The 12,426-nt window shown below is 31.4% G+C and overlaps 1 protein-coding gene across 7 annotated transcripts in view; it reads left to right on the top strand.

Annotated features, from left to right (window-relative positions):
- Window positions 1-12,426, top strand: part of LOC130676748 (glutamate receptor ionotropic, kainate 2-like) — a 277,423-nt gene that overhangs the window by 130,771 nt on the left and 134,226 nt on the right. For all 7 annotated transcript variants that reach the window (XM_057483233.1, XM_057483230.1, XM_057483228.1 and 4 more), the window contains exons 6-7: window positions 317-370; window positions 880-1,044. In XM_057483233.1, coding sequence (XP_057339216.1) covers window positions 317-370; window positions 880-1,044 — 219 coding nt within the window. The remainder of the gene's footprint in view (window positions 1-316; window positions 371-879; window positions 1,045-12,426) is intronic.

Here is a 12,426-nt window from a genome sequence, read left to right as displayed (position 1 = left end):
TTTTACTGAAAAATTCGATAAATTCTCTTGTTATGAGAATATTTTTTACCACAAATTATTTGTTGATCATAAAGTAACATTTAGTAAATATTTATTTTGTATAAAACAACGTCTTTGTGTGTCAAAAACATTAAATCGATGGAAACTGGTCGAACCACACAATAACATTATGTTAAATTCACACATAGAAATATGAACTATTTATCGAAAATTTTAATTCATATTTTTTTTAAACAGTCACAGAAATTTCTTACTGTATATAAATATTTTATTACTGTTATTATTACAAAATAAATTTTGCAATCATTTTTTTTAGATACTACAACTACAAATGAATGATTACAAGTATCACTACCTTTTTACCACTTTTGTAAGTAATAAATTAATTTTTTCCATTAAACAACTATTCTTACACTGTAAAAAATTCGCGGAGTGAATCCGGAGTGAATGCGGAGCGAATGAATTTTTAATTATTCACTCCCCTCGGAGTGAAATTCACTCCGAAGAGGAGTTTTCGCGTAGATAATTTTTTATTAATTAAATCCCTCCTGATAGGAATTCACTCCGGAGAGAAGTTTTGAAAATATTATTAATAAAAAATTACTCCACTAAATAAAATCCAAGTAAAAACTCACGTATTACATTACTGATCAGCTGATACGCACACACACACACACACACACGCGAACTCGCATACACACATTGTTTAACAGTTTAATATAAATTAGTATAAATTCATTTAAATGCTAAAGATCCGGACCGGAGTGAATTCGGATTTACTCCCGATTTTTTACAGTGTAAGAGACCAGAAAAGAAAAAAAAAACAACAAATAAAAAACACAATAAATGAAAATAAAATATTTCAATATTTCATTGCAGGATATTGAAACCTTCGATCTAGAAGACTTCAAGTACAATTACGTTAATATCACTGCCTTTCGATTAGTCGACGCTGACGACGCAGCAGTAAGGGGGATTTTACGCGACATGGAACGTTTTCAACCAGCTGGAAATACAATTCTCAATAAATCACACGTTATTCAGGTTTGATAAAATAAAAATTATTTTTTCATTTATTTACCCAAAAATAGAGAAAATCAAGTAGAAGGCCCTAAACCCGATCAGTACCAGTAGTCGCTCACTTTAACTAATTGAGGCGTTATCATAATTTTTATATTTCAAAAAAAATTTCAAGTAAAAATGTGAACATTGAATTTTACTTATGAAATCAGTCGTACAGTAATCACGTGGTTCGAATATATATGTAGTATAGCCTGCTAAAAAAAAAGTTTAGACATATTTTGCACTGAAAAAAAAATTATAAAATCGATCACTTTTAATGGAGAATCAAAAAATAGTTTACAAGAGAATATAAAACGCTTAATTATAATAATAAGTCCATAGGTTTTTTCTTAGAATTTTCAGAAGTTTCGAAATCGTTCAGAAAAAGTTAATTATCGTATCACGTTTCAAATTTTAGAATACTCAGAAAAAAATGTTCAGACCTGATCAGACATGAACAGGCATGTCCATGCATGATCAGGCCTGAACGTATCTCACGTTTCAGACATGAACAGGCATAATTAGATATGAGCAGGCCTGAACGTATTTAACACTTCAGACATGAACAGGCATGATCATATCTAACATCAGAAATGAACAGGCATGATCAGATATGGGCAGGCCTGAACGTATTTAACACTTCAGGCATGAACAGGCATGATCAGATATGAGCATGCATGAACGTATTTAACACTTCAGACATGAACAGGCATGGTCATATCTAACATCAGAAATGAACAGGCATGATCCGATATGAGCAGGCCTGAACGTATTTAACACTTTAGACATGAACAAACATGAACAGGCAGGATCAGATATGAGCAGGCATGAACGTATTTAACACTTCAGACATGATCATGTCTGACATCAGACATGAACAGGCATGATCATATATGACATCAGACATGAACAGGCAGGATCATATATGACATCAGACATGAACACGCATGATCATATCTGACATCAGAAATGAATAGGCATGATCAGATATGAGCAGGCCTGAACGTATTTAACACTTCAGACATGAACAGACATGATCATATTCGACATCAGACATGAACAGGCATGATCATATCTAACATCAGAAATGAACAGGCATGATCAGATATGGGCAGGCCTGAACGTATTTAACACTTCAGGCATGAACAGGCATGATCAGATATGAGCATGCATGAACGTATTTAACACTTCAGACATGATCATGTCTGACATCAGACATGAACAGACATGATCATGTCTAATTTCAGGCCTGATCATACATGAACAGGCATGATCATGTCTGAACATTTTTTCCCGGGTAGTCAACGCTTTTTCAACGATTTTTTTTACGTGGGTAGTCTCGAAAACATACCAATATGTTATACTATTCATATTGTTGAATTTAACATATTTGCTTCTTAACCGATGGCATAGAAACAAAATTTATTGTAAGACATTAATAATATATCAAACAATATTATTTGCAAATTTAAATTTATGCAAACCATTTAATAATATTTTATTACCAATTAAAACCACATGGGTTTCAAAGATAAAAATTTTTAACGCCTGGTTGAAATGCTTTCACTGGGTTAATACAATGAACAGCGTGTGGTTGAATTGGTTTCAATTACTGTCACCAGAATAATATTCACGACTTTTGAATCAATACCATTGATGTGAAGTATTATTATTTTTTTTTAATAAATTTGAATAGATCGAACGATTTCACGATGCAAAATTTAAAAAAAAAAAAGGTATTTTTACTAAACTATTTATTTAAATTCAGTCATTTATATCATTAAAAAAAAAAATGTTGGAAAATCTAAAAGTGCGCACGTCAATTGCACATGATAATGACAAGTATTTTATTTTTTTATTATTACTTTAATTATTATTTAACTTTTGACTTTTTAATTTTATTTTTTATTTTTAGTTTTTCCTTCGTCTAATTTTTATTATTTGAATTTTTTTAAATATCCCGCCTTTTTTCTTAGATGTCGATTTTAATTTTTTAATTCTACTCAACGAAATCTAAGTTACGATAAAATATTTGAATCCTTCAGACTCATCCGTATCGATTGATTTGCTTATAGATATTGTCAGATAAAAGTAAAATTGTTTTCGGTTCACGAAAACGTATTCTACACAAATAAACTCTTTATTTCCTCAAAGATTATTCAAATCAGTTTATTCATTCCAGAGATATCGTGATCCGAAATTTATTTAATACACAAACTCGCTCAAATGCCATTCCAGAAATAGTAAGAAGCGAATTTTAAAGCCCCGTAACACCGGCATCTGTTGATCGAATGAATTTTTAAAATTGAACTGAAGCCAATAGTTTGTTTTTCTCTATAAGATTTTTAATTTTTATGATGTCACGTTGACATTATTATTAAACCCTGAAGGCTAGTTCGAGAACTCGCCTTTGTCTCTTAGCACAAAGAGTTTAAATAGTATCTTAAACTGTATCTTGTAGACATTTTATACCAGGGTTTAGAATTGAAGACAGGAGCCACAGGCGAATGGTATCAATACACAAGAGTATAATCTTAATTGTTACTACATGCACACAATAGTTTATGGAATAAATGCACGAAGACGCCGTTAATGCTTGTAGATGACATCAATAGAATTTGCGCATGACCGAATAGAATTTACACTGCCTGGGTTGAAAAATTTGATGTAAAAATATAAGTTAAAAAAAGCTGTTATTCGTAATAGTCCGCCTATGAAATTTAGTCGAGTTCAGTCTACTAGTTTGTGTTTACACTAGTTTAGAAGTTGTGATAATTTTTGGTCTATTTTTAGTCATCCTTCGAACAAAATCATACTTTTTCTGCATAATCTAGTAAAAACGATCAAAAGTTGCATAAACATCGTACGCAAACAAAAATTTTGGAAAACCTAAACGTACAAACCTCTATCGTTCATGCATTAATACAAAAGAAATGATGCGTTTTACAATAACTAATTGAATGCGTATGTCTAGTCTAGGAATTTTTGTTAAATCAACAAGTTGCTCTAATTTAAATAAATCGTCACTTAGTGAACGGTTTTAGACAGTGACAAGTAGGATCGTAAAGTGGAGATAAAACTGAGCCTACTTTTCGATTCTATATCAAATTTTATTTCAATCTGGTAACTTTTAACAGAAAAAAACACTAAAGATTAGACTTATCAACAACGACATGGGCTATGATAGGATTCAAACCCGGAACCCTTCGCACGATAGACCGACGCTTTAACTACTACACTGCGCAACCAATTGTGACTGCTGAGCTTAGAGTACTATAGAATACTATTAGAATACTATTAGATATCAGTCAGAAATTCCAAAGATATGCTCAACCTAGGTCCCTCCACAGATTTTCCTCATAACAACTAAATTTGACAAACCTAGTTTTGGCAAGTCATGAGTAATCAGCACAAGATATCAGTCAGAAATTTCAATGATACCTAACTTAGGCCATGTCACGGATTTTTTTAAAAACAACCAAGTTCGGATTGTTTTTGGTATGTCGTGTATCGGTTTTCCTCACAAGGACGGAACAAGGTTAGAATTAGGTCTACCGTATTTCGGAAAGCCTCATTCGGCCTAAATTGGTCTTTTCGCGTGCCGCGTAGAATTTCGAGTCGAAATAAGGTACCCGCGGGTAATAAGGCCTAAGTGACAGAATTGATATTTAAAATAATCGCCTCCGCTTAAGGCTACTCTAGTAGAAGGGTCTTGCATAAAGATGTTACGACAAGTTTATAGAGTCCCGATACCACGTTCCCTGTCTTCTATATTTCATCATCCGTCATACGCTGTCGCAGCGCAGAAGAAATTATAAAAAACAATCTAGTCTTCTGACTCTTAAAAAGTATTGTTGCTAAATTTAAGTGATGATTTATCTCTAATACCAATTTTATTAAGTATAGTTTAACTATTACAGTTTGTTTAACCCGTAGGCCTTATTACCCTATCGTAGTAAAGTAAGGCCTATTCGTATGGTTTTTGTGAAAGTTTAATTTTTTGTTTGTTTATAGTAAAAATTACTATTAATTCATTACATTTAATGGCTAATATATTGAAATAAAGATTAATCATACATTTCGATAATTAAATGCAATATTTTCGATTCTATTCAAAATCTCCCTTAACTAGGTCTTATTACCCACCGGTACCTTAGTTCAATGATTCCTATAAGTGGTTAAACTCAACCATTTTTTGACCATCTAGGCAAAAAAATTAATAAATATTGTTGACAAAAATCTCAACATAGATTTTACTTTTATAAAACTTACAAGATTTTGGAAGGCTGTTTATAACTGACTTCAATGCAACATAACATAAAACATAATATAATTACAATAGATGTAGCTCAAGTATTTTTACTTCAATGGTTCTCATAATGAGCAAACAACTTCAATATATAGTAGTTTTTCAGTCTAATTATTGTACTACATATTCTGTCGAATATAATTAGACATTGGTGTATTTTTTTCTTTTATCTCGACTCAAGTTTAACAACCGTGTTAGCCGACGGAGAATAATATAAAAAAGTGCGGTCACAATCAACGAGGGATAGATGCGGAAGAGTAGCAGTTGCTGGCATAAAAAGTAATGTTGGCAAACCCACGCTGAAAAGATATTCATGCGATAGAAGATCTGGGTTTTGTTGACAGGTCAGTGAAAGATACACAATCATCATCCGGAAGTTTTACTATAACGAAAAATATATACGTCGACGAATATCAAATAAGACGTAAAAATTTATGATTAGCACGTGACATATTCTACGAAATCAATAAAATATTTTTCTATAAAAGTTTTTCGATGACAGAGAATCCTACTAGTTCAATCTATACGGAGAAAACGAGTCTCAGAAATATCATAATATTTAATATATTTTAGTTAGAAATACTAATGCTAATCAATGAATGCATTACTTTTACTATTTATTGCTAAACGTGTAGTAAAAATGACAAAGTAGTAATTAACAATATTTTTATCTGAAAAATGCTTTTATTACTGATTCATTCGTATTCATTATTAACAGAACAGCAATTTTTATAGAGAGTATATTAAATTAATACTAAGCGTTGAGTTATACATTTCGTTATACGAATATGTATTGAAAGTTCAGAGACCTTCGTTCAAAGGAGACATCGGACTGACAGTCTGAGGACAGGATTCGCACGCGGGAGATCAGGGTTCGAATCTTGGTCAAGTCAAGTGATTTTTTAATATAAAAATTGACACCATTACTATTCTTATGGAAAGAAACTGACGAGTTTATTAGTGTTCACTAGTACTCCGACTATAGTCGTCCCGATGAAAGCTTGGGATTTTTTCCCCTCCAGTTATTTCCCCCACCACCATAATATTAGAATGTGCGCATGTGCAAAACCAACATTTGAAGGGTGGGGGAAGAAACCGTGAAGGGAAAAAAATCCCAAGCTTCCGTCGGGATGACTATAGTGAGTCTACATCACTATTGAAAGAGATATCAGTATCGATCATATTTCTAATAAAAAAAAAAACTAACCTCAAAACTTCAAGATTATTGAGATTTCTATGATAAATGTATAGACCTTAAAAATAATCTTAACTATTGAGTCCATGACGTTGGCAGAGTGGTACAAGCTTCGACTGATATTCAGAAGGATCCAGGTTCGAACCCCAGTAATGACGAATAATTTTTCATCGATAAAAAAAATTAATAAACATCAATTAATCAGTACAAATAGTAATCATAAGTATCAATGATTGGATTAACATTTTTTTTTATCGAGTTACACCTGATCTATGTAATTTCAGATGTTGTGGATATTGGATATTATCAAGGTTATCACAGGAGGATGTGAGGTGTGTATAGTCTAAGCTGCAGGGTCTTTGATATTAAGTAATGTTTATTTTAAAGACAACTTAGACAATACAAAATAGTCTTAACATTGAGAAGGTTTGACTTCAACTGCCCTTGCTTCTCCACTCGCAACCCTGGGTACAATACCCCCAGTTTTCTTCACACACATTCTTACATTACATTACATTAGATATTTGAAAACGTTGTGGCATAGAGTAAACCTTAATCGTTAAAGTTTTTGAGTTTGATTAACAACTATTAATTTAAATTCAAACTTTTATAGTAACAATAAGTCCTATTATGGCAATAACTTTAAAGTATAAGGTCTTTCTCCATAGTTTCTATGAAATAGACAATTGAATTATGTTAATAAGTTGCTGAAGAAGTCATAAATAAATGACGAAACGTTCAATTTATTTATAGTAATTCATTTATTTCCTGGTCCTATTTCCTAATAATTTAATAGTTATTCTTACATTACATTTTGGTGTTTCACTTTTCTTAACATTCATAACTATCTCTACTTGCTACGAAGGGCTGCTTATTTCAACTGGACACTTTTATGACCCGGGCCCGTTCTAATCCCTGAATTTATGACCTCCGTCGTCAACTTTCACTCACGCGGCTAGTTCCGTCATAAGCCACTATTCTTACTGCATTCTCACGTGTTGTTTTTTTTTTAACTTACAAAATTTTAGCTCTCACATATATTTTTGATACATTCATTTCACTCGCGATACTACATCTATGATGAAAAAAAAAAAATATAATGATGAAGTTATACATAAAATTTAAAACTAAACTTTATTTCATTCCCTACACAGTAAAAAATATTGTGTAAAATCAACACAGTTTGTGTGTTAAAAACGGTTGACACGAAATTTGTGTTGAAATTTTGACACAAACTTTGTGTAACCCCTTTTTAACACAAAGATTATGTTGAAATATCGCCACAAGAGGGCGCAAAGAATTCCACAGTAACACACAAAATGTGTTAATAAAGAGTGTATAACACATTTTTTATGTTACAAAAAGTGACACAAACTTTGTGTTAGTTTAACACAAACCGTTTTCGACACAAATACACAATATTTTTTACTGTGTAGTGGCAATATTGATCAATTCTGGTGCAAATCTTGAGCAAGTCAAGGAAAATACAGCGAAAGCTATCTATATATACTGTGATTTCAGGATCTTGACTAAGGTAGCTACTAGGGTTGTTAATCTTGAATTTTTTTACACCTAACTACACAGTAAAAAATATTGTGTTAAAATCAACACAATTTGTGTGTTAGAAACATTCCACACAATATTTGTGTTATTTTTCAACACAGACTATTTGTGTTGAATTTCAACACAAAATTCGAGTAATATAAGAAGTAACTTCAACACTTTTTAAATATTAATGGTGACACAAAAAAAATGTTAATTTTTATATTTGTACCATGGATTATTTTTAGGTTATCAAAAATGTCAACAATTATTATTTAACATTGAACTATTTTGTGATAGTAAACATAATCCTAAAGTCAGCAGACAGTTAACAATTTTTGAATTTTTTTATCAACAAATCAATTACGAAAAAAAAAATAATAATATGCGCATGTAGAAAAGTAAAAAGCTACAGATGCAATTTTTTAAATATTTTTTTTTTTTTAAACTATACGAATCATGAACTTTGTCAACTTAATTTTTTTATGTCCAATTGAAAATAAATAAAATCGATGTCACAAAAATAATAACTAACCATGCAAAACTGATGCTTAATGGCGCTTCCCGCGTGAATAGAAGGAAGACATTTTTTTTAACACAATTCAACTGTCGTTTCAACACTTTTTTTGTGTTGATTTTAAAGTAACACTTAATAAATGTTGATAATATCGATTTTTGTACTAGGTAACACTTTTAAAGTGTCGAATAGGAGATCGATTGAACATTTTAAAGTAACACAGAGAATTGTGTTGATTTGACAAAAAATAATCAACACAAAAAATTTAACATGGACCGTTTTTAACACAGATACACAATATTTTTTACTGTGTATATTTAATAACCAACAAGTCTTTAAGACTATTCGAAGTAATATTTTAAATTTCGGAAATTATAACAATTCTTGGTCGTCAGATGTAAAAATAAATTCTCTAGAATAAGTTAAAAGGAAAATAAAAACAAAAACCAAAACAAAAAATTATAATAGAAGACTTCCTTGTACACTTGGAAATAATGGGCTGCATACTGATTTAGTTTTACTTCTCTTATATATACATAGTCTCTTTCGCATTCACCTCACTATTCTGATAAGTTATAAGGTAAAAAAAAAAAAAAATAAAAAATAAAAAATAAAAAATAAAATACCGTTTGATTTTCCCAGTATAAATAATATAAAATATTCTTGACAACTTGACTCATAACGAAGGAAATTTAATAATCCGATAAAAATTATAAATAAATATATAAAAAACATCAATAATTCATTAGCGTCCGTAAAATATGCAAACCTGATCATAAATAATGAGCAAAAAAAAATCAATGCAGAAGTTAGTTAACTTAAAGACTTTATCAAGAGGAGACACTCAAACAGATAAGAAAAAAAATAGTGATTAAGAGTCACTTAGAAATGGCGGAGTAAATCTACAGTTACACTACTTGTGATGCAGACACAACTACCAATGAATCACCGAATTTCCTCCCGAGTCGGTGGATAACCTCTGGGCGTTTGCATCATAAATCACACTATCTCGCACTCAAACCAGAGGTTTTATTATTTTATTTGCCACGCTAGGTATGTACTCATCCGGAGAATAGTCGACTGTGGATGATACAAAGTAAAAGAGCTTACCGGATATCGTGCGCGTATGACTTGGCAGGGGTATACAGTCGTAGCTTTATAAATGAATGATAAAGTTTGTTAGGTAGTGTAGACATACTGTTGCATTGGTCAAATGAATAAGGTACCGGTGGGTAATAAGGCCTAGCTAAGGGAGATTTTGAATAGAATCGAAAACATTGCATTTAATTATCGAAATGGATCATAATCTTTATTCCAATACATTAGCCATTAAATATATGAAGTAATGGTAATTTTTACAATAAACAAACAAAAAATTAAACTTTTACAAAAACCATACGAATGGGCCTTATTTTACTACGATAGGGTAATAAGGCCTATGGGTTAGACAAACTGTAATAGTTAAACTATACTTAATAAAATTGGTATTACACTGTAAAAAATCCGGAGTGAATTCGGATTGAAATTAAATCCGAATTCACTCTGGATTCACTTCTCCACTTGAAGTTCCGGAGTTTTGAAAAAAATCACTCCGCCTGCGGAGTGAATTGGGAGTTTTTTTTAGCGGAATGATCTCGGAGTGATGCGGATTTTATTTCACTCCGAATTCACTCCGGTCCGGTTTTTTAACATTTAAATTAATTTATATTAAATTGTTAAACAGCGTGTGTGTGCGAATGTGTGCGTGTGTGCGTGTGTGTTCGGGTATGTGCGAATATGTGCGTGTGTGTGCGTGTGTGTATTCGGGTGTGTGTGCGTATCGGTTGATCAGTATTGTAATACGCGAATTTTTATTTCGATTTTACTTAGTGGACTTATATTTTATTAATAATATTTTTAAAACTCCCCTCTGGAGTGAAATTCACTCCGGAGGGATTAAATTAATAAAAAATTTTTCACTCCGCGAAAACTCCCCTGCGGAGTGAATTTCACTCTGAGGGGAGTGAATAATTAAAAATTCATTCACTCCGCGAATTTGTTACAGTGTAGAGATAAATCATCACTTAAATTTAGCAACAATAATTTTTAAGAGTTAGAAGACTAGGTTGCTTTGCTCAACAGCACTTAAAACTATCAGTATCCTTTTTAAGAGTGAGAAGACTAGATTGTTTTTTTATAATTTCTTGTGCGCTACGACATCATATGACGGATGATGAAATATAGAAGCCAAGGAACGTGGTATCGGGACTCTATAAACTTGTTGTAACATCTCTATGCAAGACCTACTAGAGTAGCCTTTAGGGGAGGCGATTATTTAGAATTTCATTTCTGTCACTTAGGCCTTATTACCCGCGGGTACTTTATTTACATCATAAATTAAATTAGGTTATCAGGGAAAGACCTAACACCTGACCACGGACTAATCCACGATCATTCTATGTATTTGTATGTTCGTATTTATAAATATGGACATACAAATATAAATACATGAAGTGATTGGGTCCTAGTCCCTGATTGGGTATTAGGTTTTCTGACTAACATTCAGTAGTTTCAAAATTTTGTTACTTCTTTTTCCAATTTATTTCAACCCCTATACACTGAGAAAAGAATTTATCAAATATTAATAAAATTTATCAATATTTGATAAACAGCTTACTTAGATTGTTCCTAAGTCGGTCATTATCAAATATTAGTACAGTTTATTAAATATTAATAAACAGCTTATTAAATATTAGTAAACGTGTTTATTAAATATTAATAAACAGTTTATCAATTATTGATCGGCGGTTTATCAAATATTAATAAATACAGACTGATCTATAGTTTACGTTTCTACATATCTTATATACTATCGTGATATGTAAGCAGTTTGTTTAGTTAATATAGGTTAGGTGGAATTTAGCAAGCCCCACTTTTTTAATCATTTTTCTATAACACTTCATTTTTTTCTTTTTTATTATTTCAACAAGCACAAAAACAATTTGTTAGTTGTAACGCATGTATAAGACAATATGTTAGGTTAGAGGGTACAACGCCACCACACTCATTAATACTATATACGAATCTCACATATCAATAGTTGATAAAAGTTTATTAAATATTAATAAACTTCTATTAAATATTGATCAGCGACCTATTAAATGTTAATATCAATTTATTAATATTTAGTCGATGGAAAGATCGATATTTGATATGTGTAGGATAGTATTTAATAAATACAGTCGAATATTTGATAAATCAATTTATCAAATATTAGTAAATTTTTCTCTCAGTGTATTAAAATTCCGATAATTTTGTAGAATCGTGGCACCATCTGTTTATAACAAGCAAAACCAAATTTGAAGAAATTGGTTTGAAAGCAGGTTCTTCAGTAAGTATTTGTTGGCGGATTGATTTTTTGCTTAATTAGATGTTTTGTAAACATCTATTACTTATAAAGTATAAAAGATGCACAATTTCAAGATTAGTTTTAAAATTTCGTAGTTCCGTGCCACCATACACTACTTGACATACTTTTCTTATTTTTCTATGTATTCTCTTAAGTCAACCACCTAAACTTAAGTAATATGTCTATGTGCCATAGTAGGTAGTACTTTCGTCCTGAGTACGCTAACGGACTCGTCAGCAAGACTATGTTAACGTACTCTTACTTTGGACTACACCTTATACTAGTACGGACCGAGCTCAAACATTGTCGCGGGCTTCGCTATGTACCATACTAGTAGAGGGAGGCGGATACCGTCCAAATAACTTGCATGTCTGTGTTATGTGAGCTGTTGCACGCCGTAATAGTGATGAAAT

Source organism: Microplitis mediator, chromosome 10 (assembly GCF_029852145.1).
Source record: "Microplitis mediator isolate UGA2020A chromosome 10, iyMicMedi2.1, whole genome shotgun sequence".
In the NCBI taxonomy this organism is placed as follows: domain Eukaryota; kingdom Metazoa; phylum Arthropoda; class Insecta; order Hymenoptera; family Braconidae; genus Microplitis; species Microplitis mediator.
This window is presented reverse-complemented; position numbering and strand designations above follow the sequence as displayed.